The sequence below is a fragment of the Nannospalax galili genome, unplaced genomic scaffold (genome assembly GCF_000622305.1).
Source record: "Nannospalax galili isolate Female #2095 unplaced genomic scaffold, S.galili_v1.0 scaffold212, whole genome shotgun sequence".
Taxonomy (NCBI): domain Eukaryota; kingdom Metazoa; phylum Chordata; class Mammalia; order Rodentia; family Spalacidae; genus Nannospalax; species Nannospalax galili.
The window spans coordinates 3935739-3957380 of NW_008333884.1; the positions used below are offsets into that span (position 1 = coordinate 3935739).

Genomic DNA, 21642 nt, shown 5'->3' on the forward strand with positions numbered 1-21642 from the left:
CACTTTTACCTTGTAGCCCAGACTGGCATTTAACTCAAGATCATCCCGCCTTCATCTTCTAAATTCTGGGATTATAGGCATGAATTACCATACTCATACTTGACATAAGTCCCCTCCCCATTTTTTTTTTTTTTTAGATAAAGTCTCACTAGTCTCTATATAACCCTGGAACTAGCTATGTACACCAGACTGGCCTTGAACTCACAGAGAAAGATCCTCTTCCACCTGTCTGTCTCCTAACTGGTGGGATTAAAGGCATCCACCACCACACCCAGCTTTTAAGTTTCCTTTTTAGGGACACTTTTATTAATTTGTGTTTTTCCTTTAAAATTCTTTCCAAAGCATAATGACATGTATGTATGAAAATGCCATGATTAAGCCTCTTACTTTGTATGCTAACCTAACAAATTAATATTAAAAAGCCAGGTTTGGTGTCTAACATCTGAATTCCCAGCACTCTGGAGGTAAAGGCAGATCCTTCAGCTACATAGCAAAGTCAGAGCCAGTCTGGACTACATTAGCCCCTGTCACAAAAAAGAAAACAAAACACTAATCAAAATATTTTCTTTAGATAATGTATATTTTTATTACTATCACTAACATTAACAGAAAACATAAGGTAGTGCAATACTAAAAGAATCGTAACTTGGGGCTGGAGAGATGGCTCAGCGGTTAAGAACACTGGTTGTTCTTGCAGAAGACCTGGGTTTGAATCCCAGCACCCACATGGCAGCTAACAACTGTCCGTAACTCCAGTCCCAGGGGATCCGACGGCCTGTTCTGACCTCTGCGGGCATTGCACGACACGGATGCACTTACCTACATGCAGGCAATACATGCATATACATAAAATAAAAATAATAAGCCAGACGTGGTGGTACATGCCTTTAATCCCAACATTTGGGAGGCAGAGGCAGGTGGATCTCTGTAAGTTCGAGGCCAGCCTGGTCTACACAGTTCCAGGACAGCTGGGGCTACAGGGAGACCCTGTCTCAAAAAGATAAAAAACAAAACAAAACAAGAATTATGGGGTCTCTAGGCCCCTTTCTTTCTGCATCAGTGACAGGAAGCTCTAGAGTGCAACACACAAGCAGGGTCTGCCTTCATTTGCCCAAAGCCTTGTTTCTTTTACCTGGTTGGCTGGGTTAGAAGATGGTTGGGGCTGCAGAAGCCCAGGGCTGAGGTGTTGGAGGTTGGGGATGGGAGGAGGGAATGTGAAGATAATTCTCTGTCCTGTCCCCATTCTGACCCAGGAAAGATCCTGGAGTGCAGAGTGGCGCCATCATCTATTTATTCCCAGCAGGTGTTTATCTCTGTGGATGATCTGGAGCTCCCGGGGCCTCAGGACCCTGAAGATTGCACACCAAAGCCAGAGGAGGAAGTAGAAACTGGGACTCCTGGCACAGCCATGGTGGAGGAGCAGCAGCAGTCAGTGGAGTTTGACTCTCCAGACTCAGGGTTGCCTTCTTCCCGAAATTACTCTGTGGCCTCAGGCATCCAGTCCAGCCTAGATGAGGGACAAAGTGTGGGCTTTGAAGAGGACGGTGGTGGAGAAGACTCTGATGGGACAGCCACTGCAGCCCATACCTTCTCTGAACCCCAGGATCCCAGCCAGGAAAAGAGTGTTCGGGCCAGTGAGCTGGAGGCAGGGGAGGAGCTGGCAGCTGTGTGTGCTGCAGCCTATACTGTAGGTGGATGTTCCCTGGCACTCTTGTCAGTGGCTCTGGGAGACCTGACATCCTAACACTGGGGACTGGCTGCAGGGGAGAGTGGGTGGTATGGCTGACCTGAAAGGGAGCTCTGAGCTCATCTCAGCATCAAGAGGGCTTTGTTCTCAGAGGTCTAGGGTCCAAGTTGGCTGGGTTTTCTTTGTTTGGGCACCACCTCCTACCCAAACTGGGAGGCATTGACCAGCCTCACCTCTGAGAGCCACCCACTTTTCCAGATAGAATTACTGGACACCGTGGCCTTAAATCTCCACCGCATAGACAAGGATGTGCAAAGATGTGACCGCAACTACTGGTACTTCACACCCCCCAACCTGGAGCGTCTCAGAGACATCATGTGCAGGTGCCATTGTGGGGCAGGCTCCAGGGGTGCAGCAGGGACCCCAGCCCATGCCCAGCTCCACTCGTTCTCTGTAAGGTCCAGCAGACATCTCCCTCACTGGAGTCACTGCCATCTGTCTGAAACACTCCCAGCAGCAGCACCTACCCCATGCCTCTGCATTTCCAGAGGTCCTTCAGGTTCTCACCAGGTCCACACTCAGGAAATCTTACCTGTTTTCACTCCCCTTCCCCTCACACCAAGCCGGGGTAGGGTAGCCTCTTGTCTCCCACTCCAAGTCCGCTAGTAGAGTGCCTTGGGGACAAGGGCCATTGTTAACTCTTGCTGCCTCACAGGGAATAGCCACAATAAATGCTTCAGGGCTGTGGAAAGGCTGACTTGTGGGGAACAGGCTGTTTTGGGGGCCATGTTCCCTGTAATCTCCAAGGAAAGGGAAGAGCACAGCCACAGTGACTGTCCCTGGTGTTTCAGCTACGTGTGGGAACACCTGGACGTGGGATATGTACAGGGCATGTGTGATCTGCTGGCACCTCTTCTGGTCATCCTCGACGATGGTGAGGGATGGAGTGTGGGGCTTACCAAGGTGGAACTGGGTTTGGGGTGACATAATGGAAAAGGAGATGGTGACTAGGTCCAGAAGACTGGGAATGAGAGTCAGCCTCCTCCAGGCATCGCAGGCCTCACTCCCATCTCCTTGCAGATCAGCTAGCCTACAGCTGCTTCAGCCACCTCATGAAGAGGATGAGCCAGAACTTCCCCAACGGTGGTGCCATGGACACCCACTTTGCCAACATGCGTTCCCTCATCCAGGTGAGTTCTGCAGCTGCCCAGAACTTCCCACCTCCTACCCAACCTGGGAAGCATTGACCAACCTCACCTCTGAGAGCCACCAGAACTAGGTTCTGGTGCTGTTGGGCTTGTCCATCAGCCATAGGGAAGCCGAAGACTGGGTTAGAAATGTCCTTTACCTGTAAATTTTACTTCATTTACTTATTTAGATATTGGGTCTTGCTATATAGTCCTGGCTGGCCTGGAATTCACTATGTAGTCCTGGCTGGCCTCCAACTTGCAGTGATGTTCCTGCCTCTGCCTCCTTAAATGCTGAGATTATAGGCATGTGCCACCATCCCCAGCAGAATTTCCAAATTTCCTTCACTTTAAAAACATAATTCTACACATGAGATGTGGAGGTAGGAAGATTACACAGTGAATTTGAGGGCAGCCTTAGGTACAGGAGACTCAACAAACTAAAGCACTGTGTGTGTGTGTGTGTGTGTGTGCGCGCGTGCGTGCGTGCGTGTGTACATACATAATAAAAGTAGTAGGCACTGTGGCTCACACCTGTAATCCTACCACTTGGGAGATGGAGGCAACAGTATTAAAGATTGCTGTGAGTTCAAGGCAAGCATGGGCTAGAGTGAGAACCTGTCTCAAACAAAAATAAGAAATAAGTAAGTAGGACTGGAGAAAAAGCTTAAGTCAGTAAAGTGCTTGTAAAGTAAGCATGAGGGCCTGAGTTCAGTCCCCATGACCCTTTTTTTGTTTGTTTGTTTGTTTTTGAAACAGGGTCTCCCTTATAGCCTCAGCTGCCCTGGTACTCACTATGTAGACTGTAGACCAGATTGGCCTTGAACTCAGGGATCTGCCTGCTTCTGCCTCCCAAGTCCACAGAAGTGACCAAAGAAAAAGGTGTGCACCACCACACCTGGCTTAATAAAGGGTTTTGTTGTTTTTGTTTTTTTAAATGAGGTAGCTCAGCGATAAGGTGCTTGCCTAACATGAAAAGCCCTGCATTGCATCCCCAGCATCCCATAAAAAATAGTTATCTGTATTATAAATTGAATAGAAAGGTACACACATGCTTGAATCTGCGTTCTGGTGAATAGTGGTGTTGGTGATGGAATCAAACACCCAGAAACTGGTTTAACTCCAAAAACTATGCAAACTAGAGACAGAAGGAGCAGCAGGGTGCAGCTGCCAGTGGGACAGGCCTGGCACAGTGACGTAGGATGGCTGAGGGTGACCCTGGGTGTGGCAGGTGAGGGTGACAGAGAGGCAGCTCAGATCAGTATCTCTCCCTCTCCCCCATGAGATCCTGGACTCAGAGCTGTTTGAGCTAATGCATCAGAATGGAGATTACACCCACTTCTACTTCTGTTACCGCTGGTTCCTGCTGGATTTTAAGAGAGGTAAGAAGTGTGAAGGCCTAGGCATTGTGGCACATGCTGCAATCCCAGTACTCCAGAGGCTAAAGCAGGAGAATTACTGGGAATTCTAGGCCAATCTCAGCTACATGGTAAGACCCTGTCTTTTAAAAAAACAGTAAGATCATGGGGCTGGGGTCAAGGGCAGTGGGAGAGCCCTCTTCAAAAGTCAGAGGTCCCCTAATTACATTGGGCACCATATGTCCTATCCCTGCCAATCTTGAGTCTTGCTGAAGTTGTCCAGGCCTATGTTTATACAAGCACGTGAGGTGCCTCCATAGCACAGGCAGAGCTCAGTCTCCATTGGTGATGGTCTTTGGAACTTTTTCAAACTACATTGCTGCATGAAGTCTACAGAAGTAACCAAAGAAAAGGACAAGTCCTTGGTCTGGATCCAGGCTGAACTAGGCTGTGTACAGTGGGGAGGACCCAGGGTACTGGAGCTCTGACTCCTGTATGACTCCATTCAGAGGCTTGTGGGCAGCTAGAGCAACCAGGCTCAGTCTAAGCCCTGGCCCTGTGCCCAGGATGGTTAGCACCAGCTCCTTACTATCCCTAGAGCTGCTGTATGAGGACGTGTTTGCAGTCTGGGAGGTGATCTGGGCAGCCAGGCACATCTCATCAGAGCACTTTGTCCTATTCATTGCTCTGGCCCTGGTGGAGGCCTACCGAGAAATTATCCGTGACAACAACATGGACTTCACCGACATCATCAAGTTCTTCAATGGTAGGAACTGGTCCTGTCTTCCTGGCTGCCTCCAGCAGGGGCCTGGGGGCTTTAACTCCTGGACTTCGCAGAGAGTTGGGTGGTTCTCAGGAATACTAGGGTTCCTTCCCCATTGGCAGGTCTCAAGAGCAGAGCAGGTAGAAACAGCAAGGTTATTAGTCACAGGGTTCCTCTTGGCCCACTGCCCTCTCCCCATAATTATCTATTGTTTCCTTCAGAGCGGGCTGAGCGGCACGATGCCCAGGAGATCCTGCGGATTGCCCGGGACCTCGTCCATAAGGTTCAGATGCTCATAGAGAACAAGTGAGGGCTGTACCCAGGGGCAGCATTGTGCAGAACCGGGTACCAGGTCCCTGAGCTCCAACACGAAGAGGCACAGGGCACTGCAGCCCAGACAGCCCAACCCCCACCAACCCTGTCTGCCCAGCTGGTTCCTAACAGTGATTGTGAGCCTGGATGCAACTGTGGGCAGTGTTAGCCCTGCAGGGCAAGTCAGGGCCAGGATGCCTGCAGATCAGGGCTGGGTGGGAGGGTTAGCCAAGGAGTGGCTACCTTGTGGGGGCACCTACTCTGTTCCCCTCTCAAACAACTGGGAATAGCCCCACTGCCACCTGTAGCCTCAGCCTGGACTGTTTCCCAATGCCTCTTTCCAATCCACTTGGGGCTCTATAAAGTTAGTTGGGGCTACAGTGCCTGGGCCCCATCTAGCAAGAGTTGCATGGGGCAAGGGGCTCTGTGCTTTATCTTTCCTGAGGTCCTTTGTGGTCTCCGTTATTTGCCTGTTCAGGCATGTGTCCTGGGAGGAGACCTGGGCTACCTTCAAGGCCCTCCTTAGACGGGGGCAGCCAAATATGGGCCCTGGGTAGGAGCAGCCCACCTCAGCATCACTGCCATTGCCTCTGGCCACCAGAGTGACCACAAGCACGCCACTTCCCATTGCATAGTGCTCCCACTCATGTCTGTATAGTGTCACTCTCCCCACCCTACTCTTGCTTACTGTATTAGCAGTCCTTTAGACTGTGCATAGGTGACACTTGCTAGCTCGGTGGTCTGGAGAGCAGTGGGAATGCTTGCTCTCCAGAGGAACCCCAGGGTGATCAGGAAAGCAGTCCTGCCACAGCTTCCTCTCAAGCACAGGCCTCTGAGCTTCGGGGCAGCCATCATCTGCCAGGTATCTGCTGAGTTCCTGGGGCTGAGGGAGGTAAAAGTGGCTGGGCCTTCCTAGTTCATCCTCAGTGAGAAACAAGGCCAGCTCTACCTTCCACATGCTTCTCGGGATGCTGAGAAGCCTAGGGACCCAGAAAGCCCCTTGGAGATGTTGCACTTGCAGGGGTGTCTGGAAAGACCCAGCCCTTCACAGGAGGCCTAGGCATGCTGCTTTTTCTGTCATACCCACTACCCAAGTACATGCAAGCTAGGCCTTGTGTTTGGGGACCTGACGCCTATACCTTGGCTGGCTCATGCTCAGACGTCACCAAGGTCTACAGACTCCCTTCATTTGAAAAACATGACAAAGGGCCAGCAAACCTTCTGCATCTAGCACAGACTTCCCCACCTTCCCCTGCCCCTGGGCACTGTGTGGGGCCAGCCCACCCCATTGCCTGCCCTTGTCCATGATTCCTTGGCCTCCACCCAGCACGGGTGGCCAGTGTGTGCCTGCCTTAGTGACTCAGTGGTTTTGTGAGGAGCAGAGTGTTTTCTTTTTGGCTCAGAAATTATACTCTTATTTAACAGACCAATAAACAGCATTTGACAATGTTTGAGGCTCTGGAGGCTGCTTGTGGGACCAACTATACACAGAATGGCTATGCATTGAAGAATTCTATATATTCCACAACAGTAAAAAGTGCCTGCTCCAAAAAGCGAGAATAGTGAAAGAGAACCAGTTTCCTAGAGGCCTCTAGCTTTGGGGCTTCATGGCATGAGCTGGTCAGCAGTCAGTCAGGTCCCCACAGTGCCATGGGCTCTCACCCCAGAACCATAAGTTTTACCTCAGGTTGAGCAGTGGCCACCAGCCTGTAGGTAAGAGTAAGTCATCGACTTGTTCTTTGTTCCCACACCCCCACCCCCACCCTCTCAACCTGGTGCAGTGAGGAACTAGATCTTGCTGAGGAATGACAGGAGTCTTTGGGTCCCATAGCCACTGGAGGACCTGCTCCTTTGGCTATGGTTCCTACCCACTGAGCACTATCTTTGAGATGCCTGGCTCAGACTGGGGGACGTGGCAGGACCGTGCAGCCCCTGCTGAGGTATAAAAATAGGGTCCCCTCCTGTTCTGCTATTCCCACCCCAGTGCTTTTGGCCCCATCTTTAATGGTTCTGTGGAACACTCGCTTTCTGGGCATTTAGAGTCTAATGCCAATTTCTCAGTCAAGGATTCTAGCCCGCAGCCCTAGCAGATTGACTCCAGCTGTGGAGACAGAACACAGACTGACTAATGGCCAGAGCTGCCCAGGAAAAACTAGGTGTCCTGGAGCTTGCCCAAGGGGACTTGATAGCAACATCCCTAAACTCTCCACTCCCTGGTGAATTCTGAATTCCTTCTGCTGTGATCTTCACCCATCAAAGGCCGGGCAGTAGCCTGGCTTCATACCCCACTATCCCTGCTCCACCCAGACTACCAGCTGGGTATGTAGCACCACAGCCAAAAGGGGGTCTGTGCCAGCCTTCTAGTAGCTGGCAAGACAGAGGCTCTGAAGACACTGTCTTCAGGGACACTCTGCAGTAAGTAAATGGAAGCAGGGGCTCTCTACTTGGACCTTTCATTTTCACTACCCACACCACAGCTCTGCAGTGGCCAGCTGCTATGCTGAGGGGCTGTGTGGATTTGCTGGCTGTGTATCCCCTGGCAGGTGATACTGCCAGGGCAGGGGATTCATCCTGTTCCCAGTGCTGGGCACAATAACAAGATTGAGTGGGCACTCAAAAAGTGTTCATTCTAACCCTAGTCCTTTGTTCACGCAGCACCAGTAGGCCACAGGACAGGACAAAGCTGTTCCTGAAGTTATCAGCAGAGGGAGCCCACATCTCACCAGTGAGAAGGGCTAATGAGCCTGGTAGGAGGAAGGAAATTGGGACTGATTTCTTGGCACAGGCCCTCTTCAGATAGATTCCAGATCATCTGTGGTCACACTCCTTCAAGGATCACAACCCCCACTCCCAGGAAGGATAGCGCACCCTAATTGGACTGAGAGCCAGATGTAGTCTTGGAGAAACTAGCCTGATCCACAACTAGGCACAGCTACCTGTTCCCTGGCCTTGTTTCTTCACCACTTAATCCCAAGACAACACTACCCAAAGCTTGGTTGGGAGAAGATGCAGCTTTGGAGTCAAGGATCTTCCATGCCCAGCTGAGATCATGACTTTCTAAGTCTGATCTCCCACCCTCTTTGAACTTGATGGACCCTCTGGAATGACTTGTCATGACCCAAAGTGGCTTCTTAGGAAAGCCCCTGACTTTCTGCACCAAGGTTCTAGGGGATACCATCTGCCTTCCCACTCTGTTCCTAGCAGGACAGGTAAAGGATGCCAAATGCTAGGGGAAATAATTTTACTGAGGGAACAATCAGAATGTAGTTCCAATGAGGTCCAAGAAATCTGTGACCGAAAGTCACTGGCCATGGCAAACCTGTTTTAAATGGGGTAGCAGTTTGGCTTTACTCTGCTGGGCTGCTGAAAGATTAAACAAGATGTTTTTAGGATGCTTTGAAGAAGTATACCGCCTTGCAAAAGCTTAAGGAAAACGTAGTATAGTTTCAGAGCTTAAAGCATGGGACCCAGATCCTTAGTGAAATTGTCTAGTGGTACCTCCCCAAACACCCCAGGGTAAACACAGCTCATGTGCTCTTTTAAGTTTATGTATATATGTGTACTTGTCTATATATGCACCACATGCATGCAGATACCCCTGGGGGCCAGAAGAGGGTGTTAGATCTCTAGAACTGGAGTTATTTGTGATTATTATCTACCCAGTGTGAGTGCTAGGAGCTAAACCCAGCTCCTCTGAAGAGCAGCAAGTGCTCTTAATTGCTGAACCACTACGTTCCAGCCCCATTAACAGGGTGTTAACTATGTAATCCAGCTAGCCCCTAACTCCATCCTACTGCCTCAGTCCCTCCCCTTGCTGCTTCCGGCTAATCTTTCCCTGCAGGCCTCTGCCTCTTGCAATGAAATGACCCAGATCTGCAGACTGGCAACTCCATCTCAGGTTTCAGTGCAGATTTATTTCAGTTTTATATTTTATTCCAGGCAAGTGCTTATTACATGGATAGAATTCATGTCTCAATACCTAAAGTCTTGGAGCATGAACAGCCACTAGAATACAGTTCAATAGTAAAAATACAATATGTACAAAATTAGGGTTTTTGTAGTTTTTTTTTTTTTTCCCACACAGCAGATGTATCCAAACACATAAAAATCTCTACAGTCTGGGGTCGCTACAATTCATATTTCAGGAAACAGAGACACAGTGACCGAGTCCTCACTGTAAACAAGGGCCACCTCTTTGGGGATTGGGGGTGGGACCCTGGGATGGGGAGAAGCAGCTGTTCCTAGACAGAGCAGGGGTTATGAGGACCCAACTACCCTCCTCCAGGCATTCTCTGCCCTTCTTTGGCCCCCAGGGAACCACTCTTCCAGTTTCCCGAGGTAAAGATCCCAGCCAGTGAGCCACTCCAAACAGCACAGGTAAAACACGCATGAGAGGTAAAGTGTGTAATCTGTGTGTGTGTGTGTGTGTGTGTGTGTGTCCCAGGCTGGAGGGGCTAGGGAGAGAAGGGCCAGGCGGTCCCACAGGGTGAGGACAGAGGTCCTAACAGCTCTCAGAGGGGAGCTGCCCAAGGAAGGGCTGGGAGGTGGCTGCCCACTCGGGCACACAGCAGTCACAGCGTTCACAAACGACAATGAAAACATCAACAACACCCATCATCACCAATCTGGACATAGTCATTCGGCACTAGATCTGGAGGACCCCCTATTGGGGGTGGGCGGGGTGGTGGATGATGAGGTATCTGTGCAGGCCTGAGGGCCAACACAATGGTTTTAACTCTGAACTGGCCTCAAGACACAGGGAGGGGTAAATAGGGCGGGGCAAGTTCATCAAAGTGGTCTGTACCAGCACCTTTTCTCTGTCTCAACATAGAACAGAGGGGAGCTGGCCCCCAGAGCCAGTGTGGGTGGAGGTGGCTGCAGGAAGGCAGCTAGCTTGTGGAGTGGGATTGCTGCACTGGGATGGAGGCCTGGTCCCACTCTTTCCCCACCACAGGAGACAAATGAAGTGCCCTGGGAAGTGTCCAGGGCCAGGAGGACCCAAGAGTTTGGAGGCATCTACTCCTTATCTCAATCTGTATTCAAGACCTTTGCTGCCTTAGCGCCCTGCTTACAGTATCCTCCCAAAGATTCTGAACCTTCCCTTTCTGGTCCCCTCTACTGCCAGGCCCTCAATGCCAACTTCATGCCTAGGGACACTTAATTCCTGCCCACACTGAAAGGCCATTGGTGAGTGTCCAGTGGAGAGCTGAATGTGCACACGTGTAATTGTCTGACACAAGGCCACTTGTAATAAATAACCACATAAAAAGAGAAGCCAAAGCTGTCTGCTATTGCAGAGGCAGGGAACACCATCCTCATCCCAATACCAAGCTGAGCCCTGTCCTTAGTAAAGGCCCTTTCCACAGTGGAAGGTGGTGGTGCACTGCAGCACCCATCAGGGAGGGGCCTCAAAATTGCCACCAGATGGGGAGGTGGGAAGAGAAGCTGCAGCTTCTTTTCCATGAGCCCCCCGGGGCCTGTGTGGGGAAAGGTTCAAGGTCTCCACCAAGCCCCCTGGATTTTAGCTTATAGATGCCTCAGCAATGTGGCTTAGGTCCTAGACCAGCTGCGGCTCCATGTCTTCTAAACTGCAGGCAGTACCCAAACCTAGAGAAAAGTACCGAACTGGACAGAGCAAGGAACCAGGACAGTGAATGCCAAGTCCAAGGATGGGGACCAAGGTACAAGCAGCTCTCCCTGCCAAGCCAGGCCAGGCCAGAGGAACCAGGGTGGGAAGCAGGGCTGCCAAGCTCTACCCTCCCAGCCCTAAGCTCAGCCTGCTCTCTCGAGGTCAGGAGCTCAGTGGCAGGGACAGGAAAGCTTGGCAACGGCTTGGGTTTTGTTTATTGTTGGTAGAGACTCATTTTAAAGTTTCTACTGTAACCAATCACAGTGACTACAAGTGGGTCAGAGAGCCCCAGGCCCAGGTAACCACCTGTCTGGGCTTGACTCCAGACCAAATACTTCTTAGATCTGTCACTTTGCACTCAGAGCCCCTCACCACGCACTACCCATTTTTCTGAGCCAAGTGGCTTCAGTTCTCCCTGTTTCCCCTCCAGAAGTACCAGTTGACTCTGAGGAGGGGAAGCTGAGGAGCTCAGCCATCTCACCAGAGCAATAGCAGCAGCAGCAGCACAGGAAGGCAGGCAGGGGAGGGAGAAGCCAGAGCACAGAGTCTACAGCGCAGACTTCAAGGGACAAGGTGGGGAGGCAGGAGTGGCCTTGGAGCCGGCACCAGGCTGGACAGGCACAACATCCACCAGAGTGTCCTCATGAGTCTCCACCAAGTCCAAGTGCAGCAGGGTAACCTGCCTGCACCCAAATCAAAGAGGGGCCCCTCCCCTGGCTCAGAGTCTCTGTACCCCCTTCCCCTAGGAGGCCTGGGGGTGGTATGGGTGGGGTGGGCCTGGCTGGAATGTGTGGAGCTGGTGGGTAGAAGAGGGACAGTCAGGCCCCCCTCCCTGCCCCCACTGGGGGCCTGAGTGGCCTCATCCTCAAGCCAGCTTGAGTGTGCTGACTGGGAAGGACGGCATGGTGACCATGGTTACAGGGTTTAGCACTGTCTGGCCCACCAGCTGGGGGTGGTGCACCACCTGAGCCCCCACAGCTGGCTTTGCCATGACAGTGGCTGGGGGTCCCAGCCCGGCTGTGCCATTCACTTGCTGGTGTGAGAGGGTGTGGGCAATGTGGCTCACTGCCACAGGCTGGCTCACCGCCACAGGTTGTGGGTACAAGGGCAGCTGGGAGCTGAGGTGGGCGACATGGTTGAGGGTTGCAGGGTGCACCGTGATGTGACCGATGGGAGGTGTGGCAGGTGCCAGCTGCACTGCAGGGCTGGGGGCTGAGGGGGCAATGTGGGCGATGTGCTTGCCACCAGGCCCCTGCAAAACATGGTTCACAGTCTGGATGACTGAGGCATGGGTGGTGGCTGTGTGGGCAATGACCGTGGAGCCACTGCCAGCTGTGGCCACCAGATGGGCTGGAGCTGGCACTAGTGTCTGGGTAGGGGTGGCTGGTGGGGGAGGAGGGCCTGGCAAAGGGGTCTTCTGCTGTGGTGGTTGCTGCTGCACAGCAAGGTGGGCAGGAGACAGGGCCACTGGGTGGGTGTGGGGGTGCGGGTGGGGAGGCAGAGGTGTGGGGGCAGTGCTCGGGGGAGGCAGGGTGGATTTCAGCAGCTCCGGCTGGGGACGATGGTTCATCTTGGGTGGGCCCAGGCCCGCCCGGTCTTCCTCCATCTCCTCGTCTATGTTGTCCTCACCCTCTGTAGGGGAAGACGGGGCAGGGAACAAGTCAGAAGGGCCTGAGAAACAAAGTGGTTGGAAGTACAGATGCCCTTGAGGGTCTGGAGATATGATGGACATGGGGTAACTAGCATCTTTTCTAGTAGTAAAAAGTCTATTCAGGGAAGCCAAGGATGTTTGAGGGTAACAGGACCAGCACCAGGACTGGGGCTCACCAGAGGCTGTGGAGGTGGAGGCCTGGTCATCCTCAGGCTGGCCTGTCTGCCGAAGCACACGGTCGATCTCCAGCACATCCATCCATTGGCTCAGCTCATGCTTGAGCTCTGCCAGTCGCTGCTGTGTGGCAATCTTCTCCCGTGCTAGTCGCTCCATCTCGTGCTCATACTCCTTCTCCTTCCTCTTCAGGGACTGAGGACAGGGCAAGGGAAAGCAGAGTACCCTGAGTGGCAGCCATGGGAACCATGGTTACCTCAAAATCTCTCCACATCAGCCAACCCACATGGACAACCTGCAGTGACTAGGGCAGTTGATACATCTGCCTTCTGCTCCAGCACTCTGCCCACCGAAATTCAGCAGCCCAAGCACTGGAAGTTGCCAAGCACCTCCTTTTTTTCCTTTTTGTCTTTTTGAAACAGGGTCTCCCTATAGCCCCGGCTGGCCTGGAACTCTCGGAGATCTGCCTGCCTTTGCCTCCCGAGTGCTGGGATTAAAGGCATGCGCCACCCAAGAAGGCTCAAGTACCTTCTAGGACCAAATGCCTCTGTGACCTCCAGCAGCACACAGTGGGAACCACTGAAACTAGCCCTGCCCTACTCTCTACCCTGACTTCTGAGGGACTTCACAGTCTCTGGCCCCATCTCACCCTCACAGCCTTACCACCATTCATCCTATTCTGCTCAATCACGGAAGCTACTCCCCAAAGAACCCCAGATGAACCTGCATGCCCTTCTACCTCACCGCTTACATGTCCCCGTTAACTTTGTCTTTGGAAGATGACCAATGAGAGTTTATGACAGTCCCCTCCCTGCAAGCTGCCTCATTCTCCTCCCCTCTGAACTGGCTGCTCTGCAGGGCCCATCCATGTTGCCTCTCCAGCTTGCTATGCACAAATTGCTCCCCATTCAGGACCCTGCCCATGGCCTGTAGACACTCCTGGCTGTTGAACTTGCAAGCTCTGCAGTGTGTCTACTGGCCAGTAAGAAATTATTTAGGGGCGGTGCATAACTCCCCAACTCTGGCTTAATACCCCTACAGGGACATCCATCCTCACAAGTTCCAGGCCAGCCAGCCCTTCTTCACCACACAGATGTCCCCACTTCCCTCAGAACACAGGAGGGGCTTCTCCCAAAATGGGCACTGCCCAGTCAGATGCCTTAGTAGTTCCCCTTTGCACACACTTAATAGCAGCTCCAAAAGGCCAGCTCCTGTCCCAGTTATCAGCTGCCTTCTATAATAAAGTACCTCCATGACCTCCAGACTCTTGACACTTTAGCCCAACTATGTCTCCTGGCCTAAGCTTGTCACCGCTGCTGTGTCCAGAGCCAAGGCAGATGCTCCTGCCCTTGCTGACTCCAGAGTTCATTTCTCAACCTGTTCCTGAGGGCCTAGCTTCCAGGGCACACAGGCCACATCCAGGGGCAGAGTCTATACCCACTTCACACACCAGACAGATCAGCTTGTCTTAGTTTTTCTCTCTGAACCATCTGCCCTGCTGCTGACAGATGGATCTTTTTTTTCAAGGACATCATTTGTTTATATATTTGCAGGGAGGGGCATAGATGCCACAGTGTGTGTGAAAGTCAAAAAACAAACTACAGGAGTCATTCTCACCTTCCACAGTTGCCATGCTTGGCAGCAAACACTTTTACCCAGCAAGCCATCTCAGTGACCAGTCCCTGGGTCTTTTCTGCTCTGTGACTACATCTGAGCTCCCACTTCTTCCATTATCCTTGCCCAGCCAGGATATCCTCCTGCCTCATAGCATCCTCATGTCTACCATATGCCTAAGAACTAAATGGGTGTGTCATTGGCCCTGGCTCACATGGCCACTGATACATGCCATCTGTGTATGTTTCACCAAACACTGGCCCTCAAGGTGTCTCTTCGAGGGATTTAAGAACTGTTCCACAGCTACTTTATACCCCTGACCCTATTGGTGGCCAGTACTGTGCATACTCATCACCCAGGGAAGGATCCATGTGCTTACCACACCACTCCTGGGTGAGAATGTCAACCCCTCACTGTCCCGTCTTCCCCTTCATTGCAGGGAGAATTAAGAGAGCCAACAGACTCAAATCTCCCTTTTCCACTCCCTGGAAGCTGCTTAACAGCTCTTCCTAACTGGGCATAGCAAAGCACTAACCCCACCCCCACTAGACCCTACACTTCCCCAAGCTCTTCTGGCAGCCCCCAAGTTCTGAACATTTCTGACACTTTAAAAAGTTCAAACTAGCCGGGTATGGTGGTGCACGCCTTTAATCCCAGCACTTGGGAGGCAGAGGCCTGTGGATCTCTGTGAGTTCAAGGCCAGCCTGGTCTACATAGTGAGTTCCAGGCCAGCCCCCCACGCAGGGAGACCCTGTCTCAAAAACACCCAAAACAAAAAAATCAAATTATCAGTATCTGCAACATGAGGCCAAGAGCCATGCCATGCTGGCTCTGACAAACATTAGTCCCAGACCACAGTCCCCCTCTACCATCCTGACTTTGGTTTAACCTGCTTCTCCCCCACTAGAAACAGGGTAGGAAAGACCCTGTCCTCCGCTTTCACCACATACACCTGCGCTGATGCTCACCTGTCTGTCCCTGAAGGCTGAACATGACATCAGGAGACGACATCAAGCAAAGGCTTTGGTGACTAAGTCCTCACCTTGAACCTGGTAGCTGGGGGCTAGAAGTGCTATCCTGAACTCTACCCACTGCTTGCAGAGAGGCTAAACTTCATCTGGGTCAGGAAGACAAAGTATCAGAGGCCAAGACCCTCCTTTTATCTAGTTCACCGGCCTAGAGGCCACTGAAAAGTTTCCCCAGGGTTGACTGTTAGTCCACACTGCTTCATTTTTGTTTGCATGCTAGGCAGGCACTCTACAAAAGCCCCCTGCGCAAATGGCTTCATTTCAAACCCATGTCTACCGTTCTTGACTGTGTTCACTTCACTGTGGCTTTCTTCAAGTCCTTTACTACCTGCAAGCAACTCCGGAGTCCAGCTGGGTCTTACTGCCCTCCAACAGTCTCTGGACACGCTATCAAAGCCCTGGGTCCTCAAGGCTCCCGTGCAGTCTCCAGGACCAACTTTCAACTCTTGCCTAGTACCTGCTGCCCCTTCTCAGCATGGCAACTCTCCTACCATTTTCCATAAATGTATCCTTTTCCTCCTGCTGGAAAAACAATGAACTATGCAGGACTCAATCCTCCACTTTTTTTCACCCAGATGTACCCCCCTCCCACCTTTAAAGCAGGGTCTCACCAGGTAGCACTGGCTAGCCTGAAACTCACTAACTCAGGCTGGCCTCCAACTCACCAAGATATGCCTGCCTCTGCCTCCTAAGTGCTGGGATTACAGGCATGTACCACCTACCACATGTACCACCTACCACATCTAGCTTAGCCAGATGTATCATGTATCTAGCAGGTCTCAAATGTCCTATCCCTAGCAACAACGTCCCTAATCCCCCAGAACTGATCCTGCCACTCCTGTCCTTACTGTGCCCTCATCACACACATTCAGGTTCACATTCAGAACCTGACCCAAGAGCAAACCCACCAGGACAGGAATCCACCCTTGTTTCTTTGCTCCCTAATTTTCAGCAGACCCTGATTAAAAAGACTTAAGAAATAAGTGAAGGAGTGACTAGAGGGTTTCCATGACCAGCACCAAGCAAGCATTCTCATGGACAGCCTGGGGCCCCTCCCACTTTCTAGTCCAGGCCCGACGCTAGGGAGCTTCATCCTGCTTCTTCTACTGAATCTGAGTTATTTTCAAATCCACGTTATCCAAGGCTCTCCATCCCAAGCATGTCTCTGTAAAGAGGGACTTGCCTTCTTCTACCTCCTACTTCTCAGTCACAATTCCTATTGATGTTTAGGGTCCAGAATAATTAGCAGAAATTTCAATTCTTCAAATATCTCTATGGCACTATTTTTCCTATTTAGTATCATTAAACAAACGAGGAAAATGACATTCACTGAAAATGTTGCTACATACAACAGGATTGCTAAGAGACCACATAGCTGAAGACAAGTAAATTACACCCACACTTAAATTCTGCAAAATGATCGCTGAAATAAGGTCTGCAGTCTTTCACAGCCCCAGTGGGGCCCCAAGGGCCGCCAGAGGCCCCGCCTCCTCCGAGCACGCGCGCATCCACGCGGACCGGCTCTGCTGCGTCACTCCCCGCCCTCCGCACCCGGCACAGCCAACCCTGGAGCCAGGCCCCGCCCCCCGGCTGCCGGGAAGCGACCTGGAGGCGTGCCAGCCCCTACCCTGCCCAGGAGGCGGGCGGAAAGGCGCGGGTTAGCAGGAGGCGCGGAGGGAGCAGCGGTAGCGGCCGACTGAGCGACGCCTCCTCGCCTCCTCGCCCCCTCCCCCCCAGCAGGCCCGGTTGGTTACCTCGCAGCCGGGCGCCCCTCCCAGGTGGTTGTGACGGAGTCCCGCTCCCCGCAGCATCCCGAGTGGGCTGACAGGGAGACCTCGAAGCTTGCCCTGAGCGGGCCGCTAGGCTCTCGAAGTCCCTCCCGTTCTCCATCCAATGGCTCAGGTCTCTGCGGCAGCCGAGCGTGGCCGCCCACCCCATCCCCCACCGCTTCGGGGGCACGCGAAACCATATGCAGGTTTCCAGGGAGACCGAAACTCCAGGCCGTCATGGCAACTGCCCTATCTGGCATCTCCTCGGTACTGCGGAGGGCCGCCGATGCCCAAAAGGGAGAGCAGACAGCCAGAGGGGGGTCCTTGCTTTCCACACGCGGGAGTCGGGCGTAGTGCACTTTAGTGGTGCCATCCGCGGACTGCGTTAGAGCGCTTTAATGCGCCATGCCCCGACATCTTAATCCACGAGGGGCTTCACCTGCCGACTGCCACGTAGCCGGACACACCCCATCCTTCCCGATCTACTTCCCCCACTAGTGATAGTCCCTTGGCCCGCTTCGTGCCCTGGTCACGCGGTCACCGGGGGCCTGGCACCGGGTTTCCAGCCCCCGAACCCACCGTGGGTCGCACGGACGTGGGGGAGGGGAAGGCTGGAGAGCGCCGCGCCAGTGACCTCCCGCGCACGCGCGCGCTTCCGCCCCCCTTCCTGGGCTGGGAGCCCCGCTGACGTCAGCCGGGCCATGTGCTCAGCGCCCGCGTGGAGACGGGCGGGGGAGCCAGCAGCGCGGGAGGGCGGGGCGAGCGAGGGGCGGGAGGGGAGAGCGGCGGGCAGGAAGAAGCTGGCGCAGCGACCATGCAGCACCACCCGGCCCGGCCTCCCTCCCGCATACCTGGATGTACCGCAGCGCCGTCCGCAGCACGCTCAGATTCGACGTCTTCTTGTCGTCTACGTTAGGGATATTGCGCTTCAGGGTTTCAAAGCATTCCTTCAGATGGGCCCTCCTGGGGAAAGAGTGTTGGTCAGCCAGAGCCAGAGAAGACAGGGCTGGGGGCGGGGCAAAACCCAGGGGGAAATTTGCAGAACCAAGCACGGGTGGGTGAGTCCCGGGAGGGAGGGCCCAAAGTCACACTCACACACACCTGTTTTTCTCCAATTTGTTGTGGACTTCTCTGGTTCCGATCCTGAAACCCAGACAGACAGGAGGCTCACTGAGGGAGGAAGGCCCAAATAGGTGGCTTTCCTGATCCCTGTCATCCTACCCCTCCCCAGCCACCACTTGCCAAGTGCCACAGCTTTCTGTCCCCAACATTCTCTATAAACTAGAGGTTTCTGCCTTGGACTGAGCCCCATCCACCCCCTGAAGGGCGCATCTATGGCTCAACCCACAATCCCTGGAACCCTCCCCTCCCAAGAGTCCAACTAAAGAAAGACAGAAGGAATCCTGGGAGTAAGCAGCAGCCAACCCCCGCCCATAACCTGAGTACTTTCTCCAAAGGCCTGGAAATGCCACAAGCTGGGGGGGGGGGGGGGCCCAAAACAAGAAAGCCCCAAGGTGGGGGGGGGGGGGGTGTCAGACAACACAGAAGCCCAATAGAAGGCAATAGCCATTCCTTCGCAGGGTTGTGTTTTGCTGTATGGGGCATTACTAGAAGGGCTAGCTGGGAACAGTTTCTTCTCTTGCACACACAGCCCGGGGTGGTGACCACTCCCATCCCACGGCCCCAATGCCATACCCCACTCACCCCCCAGGCCTCTTCTTCTGTTCACTGGATTTGACTTCTTCAGCTGGTGCCAACTTCAGGGTCCCAAGCGTGGGTGGGGGTGGCTGCTGGGGGGCCAGCTGAGGCTGGACTCCAGGGTGCGGTGCTATAGTCAAAATGGGTGTGGGGAGGGGCTGCAAAGGCTTGGGACTGCCAGTGGGTGCAACTGTTGTCTTTGAGTCAGGCAGTAAAGGAGCAGGGGTGGGCACCTGGGGCCTGGTGGGCAGGGGAGCCGGCTCCTTAATGCTGAGTCCAGGGGTGCTGACCAGAGCTGGCTGACGAGGTGCCAGGGGCAGGGGCTGGGCTGCAGGAGGTAGTGGCGGGGGCGGGGGCGGCGGCAGAGACTGAGGGGAGTTGGTCACTACAGGAATAGGAATGACGGTCAGTGGGGTAGGGGTGGCAAGTGGTGGCGGTGGTGCCGGTGGTGGTGCTGGTGGTGAGAGGGGTAGGGGTGGTGCCTCGATGCGGGGTTCTTCCACAGGCAGGGCATGGGCCAACCTGGCCAGACTACTGGCCTTCTTCTGCTCCTGCTCTCTCTCCCGTTCCCGCTCCAATCGAAGGCGCTCCTGCTCCTCTACACAGAGAGAACACACAAAGGTCTTAGCAGAGCCTGCAATCCTGGACTCCTATTTAACTTGTCCTCCAACCCTAACCTTGTCCCAGCCGGTGCTCAGTGACACCCTGCCCAGCCTGGGACACCAGACAAACCCTAGCTTGTCCAGCACTGAACAGAGAAAGAAGGCCTAGTCCCTGTCACTGAGGAGCTCACAGCCTGGGGCAAAAAGGAATAGAGGTGACAGGCTGGGCTAGGGTAAGACAGGAGTTCCTGGAAAGGTCAGCAGGAGGTATGAGGAGATGCTGCAGGCCTGGCAACCTGTAGCTGGAGGAGCTAGGCAAGTGAGTGAGTAGGTGGTATCCTTAGGGGCAGATGTAGAAGTTGGAGAGCTGGTAACAGGCCAGGCCACCACAGGACAACAACCACCTTCTACAGAATTTACCAAGCACCTGTTGGATGGGAGGGCAGTACCTTTCTTTCACAGATGAGTAAATGAGACAGAGAGGCAAAATGATTTGTTGATTACACAGCAAGTCTCCTGACACCTAGCCAGATGCCCTGTACTTGTGTCATTGTAAGCCCGATGGGTATCTTCTCCTGTCTTTCCAAAAGCCCCAGGTTACAGGGCAGACACATCACATTCACTTCTTGAGGAAATGGGCCAGGACTCTTGACTCCCAGACTATGTCCCAGGACTTCAGTTTTTCTCAGGAAGTATTCAACACTTCAGTTGCCCCTTCTCCTAACTTGTTACTAAGCCATTTCTCTCAATCTCCCCTCTTCTGTGTTCCCTGCCACACCTGCAGCAGGAACAGTACAATCTAGAAAGGTAAGAGGCAGGCAGAAAGGAAGACTGGGTAGAAGCAGTAGAAGTTGAGCAGGGCCATTGAATTCAGGCCACCCCCATGGACATTTCCTTCAGCATCTCTACTGAAAGATCAGCAAAAAAGTGAGACCTGTTCAAGAGCTGGTTGAAAACAGAATGCCCACCTCACTTGCACCATCTGAGCCTCTCCCAGGCCCTATCATTAGGTTTCCTGGCTACAGAGCAGGGCTGGGCCACCCCTCCCCGCAAGCAAGGGAGGAGCCCTTCTGCCTGTGGCATTCACCACTGGGCTGACAGCATAGGGGGTGGACACACCCCAACCTGGCCACATGATGTGGGGATGGGGCTAAGTCCTCTCTAGGGAGGAAGGGAGCAATCCCCCCTCCATCCTCAGGTCTTTCCAAGCTCAAATGCCCCAGGCCTTTTGGCCAGGGGACACTTTGAGAGGAGCTGGTGTGTCTCTAGCCCTACAAAGTAAGGAAGAAGCTAAGGAGGATGTAGAGGGGAAGTGTAGAAGGAAGCACAAAGCTGTTTCCCAGCAGCCAGAGTTCAGGACTGCTTTCAGTGGCCTCTTCCTCTCTCTCCTGCCCTTCAGGAAAGGGAGCAAATCAAGCAAGACAGGTCTTGCTCCAATGAGAGGGGGCCTTGCTCTCTCATGCCTCTCTCCCTATCAGTACTGGCTTAGTTACAGCCCCTGAAAAAAACTGCTCCCTGCTCCAGGTTCCTACAAACTACACTGGAAAAGAAGCCTGCTTAGTTCTGTCTACAAAGCCAGCTGCACCTGGCACATCCCTCTACCTCTACTTCTTTGACTGACTCAAACTTTAACTTTAGGAGTCAGTTCTTTCCTTCTACCATGGGTTTCTGGAATTGAACTCAGTCAGGCTTGAGTAGTAAGCACTTTTACCAGCTGAGGCATCTCACTGGCCTTGACTACCTACATCAAAGTGAGTTCCAGGCCAGCTGGGCTACAGGGAGACCCTGTCTCAAAAAGACCAAAATAAAATGTTTTATTTATTTAATTTTTTATGTGTATAGGTGTATAAGTGCACCCGTGTCTCAAAATGCCTGCGGAGGACAGAAGAGGCTTTCAGATTCCCCGGAACTGGAGTTATAGACAGTTGTTAGCTGCCATGTGGGTGATGGGATTCAAACCCTGGTTTTCTGCAAGAACAGCCAGTGCTCTTAACCACTGAGCCATCTCTCTAGTCCCTCATCAGCAATTTGATCACTAAAACTGTTTAAAATTGTTACGTATGGTGAGTTTTTGAAAAAGCCTATCAGTGCTTGGTGGGATTTATTATTGTTTGTAATTACACTACCAACAATAAATGTTCATTCTTACCTGTTTCTGGGATAACCCCAC

The 21642-nt window shown here is 52.9% G+C and overlaps 2 protein-coding genes across 9 annotated transcripts in view; one reads left to right on the plus strand and one right to left on the minus strand.

The window, feature by feature from the left end:
- The window catches only part of Sgsm2 (small G protein signaling modulator 2), a 50533-nt gene extending 43777 nt beyond the window's left edge, over positions 1 to 6756 (plus strand). For 4 of the 8 annotated variants that reach the window (XM_008828807.3, XM_029561457.1, XM_029561454.1 and 1 more), the window contains 7 exons: positions 1304 to 1687; positions 1946 to 2070; positions 2539 to 2621; positions 2768 to 2877; positions 4160 to 4256; positions 4831 to 4998; positions 5217 to 6756. In XM_008828807.3, the coding sequence (XP_008827029.1) occupies positions 1304 to 1687; positions 1946 to 2070; positions 2539 to 2621; positions 2768 to 2877; positions 4160 to 4256; positions 4831 to 4998; positions 5217 to 5305 (1056 nt within the window). In that variant the 3' untranslated portion in view covers positions 5306 to 6756. Of the gene's footprint in view, positions 1 to 1303; positions 1692 to 1945; positions 2071 to 2538; positions 2622 to 2767; positions 2878 to 4159; positions 4257 to 4830; positions 4999 to 5216 lie in introns of those variants that run through there. The other 4 variants (XM_008828806.3, XM_029561455.1, XM_029561458.1 and 1 more) reach the window with 4 other exon arrangements.
- Positions 6757 to 9204: 2448 nt separating this feature from the next.
- Positions 9205 to 21642, minus strand: part of Mnt (MAX network transcriptional repressor) — a 16609-nt gene continuing 4171 nt past the window's right edge. Inside the window, exons 2-6 of the mRNA XM_008828808.3 lie at positions 18877 to 19468; positions 18274 to 18315; positions 18024 to 18135; positions 12764 to 12956; positions 9205 to 12568 (exon numbers count right to left, since the gene is read on the minus strand). Of these exons, the coding sequence (XP_008827030.1) occupies positions 11802 to 12568; positions 12764 to 12956; positions 18024 to 18135; positions 18274 to 18315; positions 18877 to 19468 (1706 nt within the window). The 3' untranslated portion in view covers positions 9205 to 11801. The remainder of the gene's footprint in view (positions 12569 to 12763; positions 12957 to 18023; positions 18136 to 18273; positions 18316 to 18876; positions 19469 to 21642) is intronic.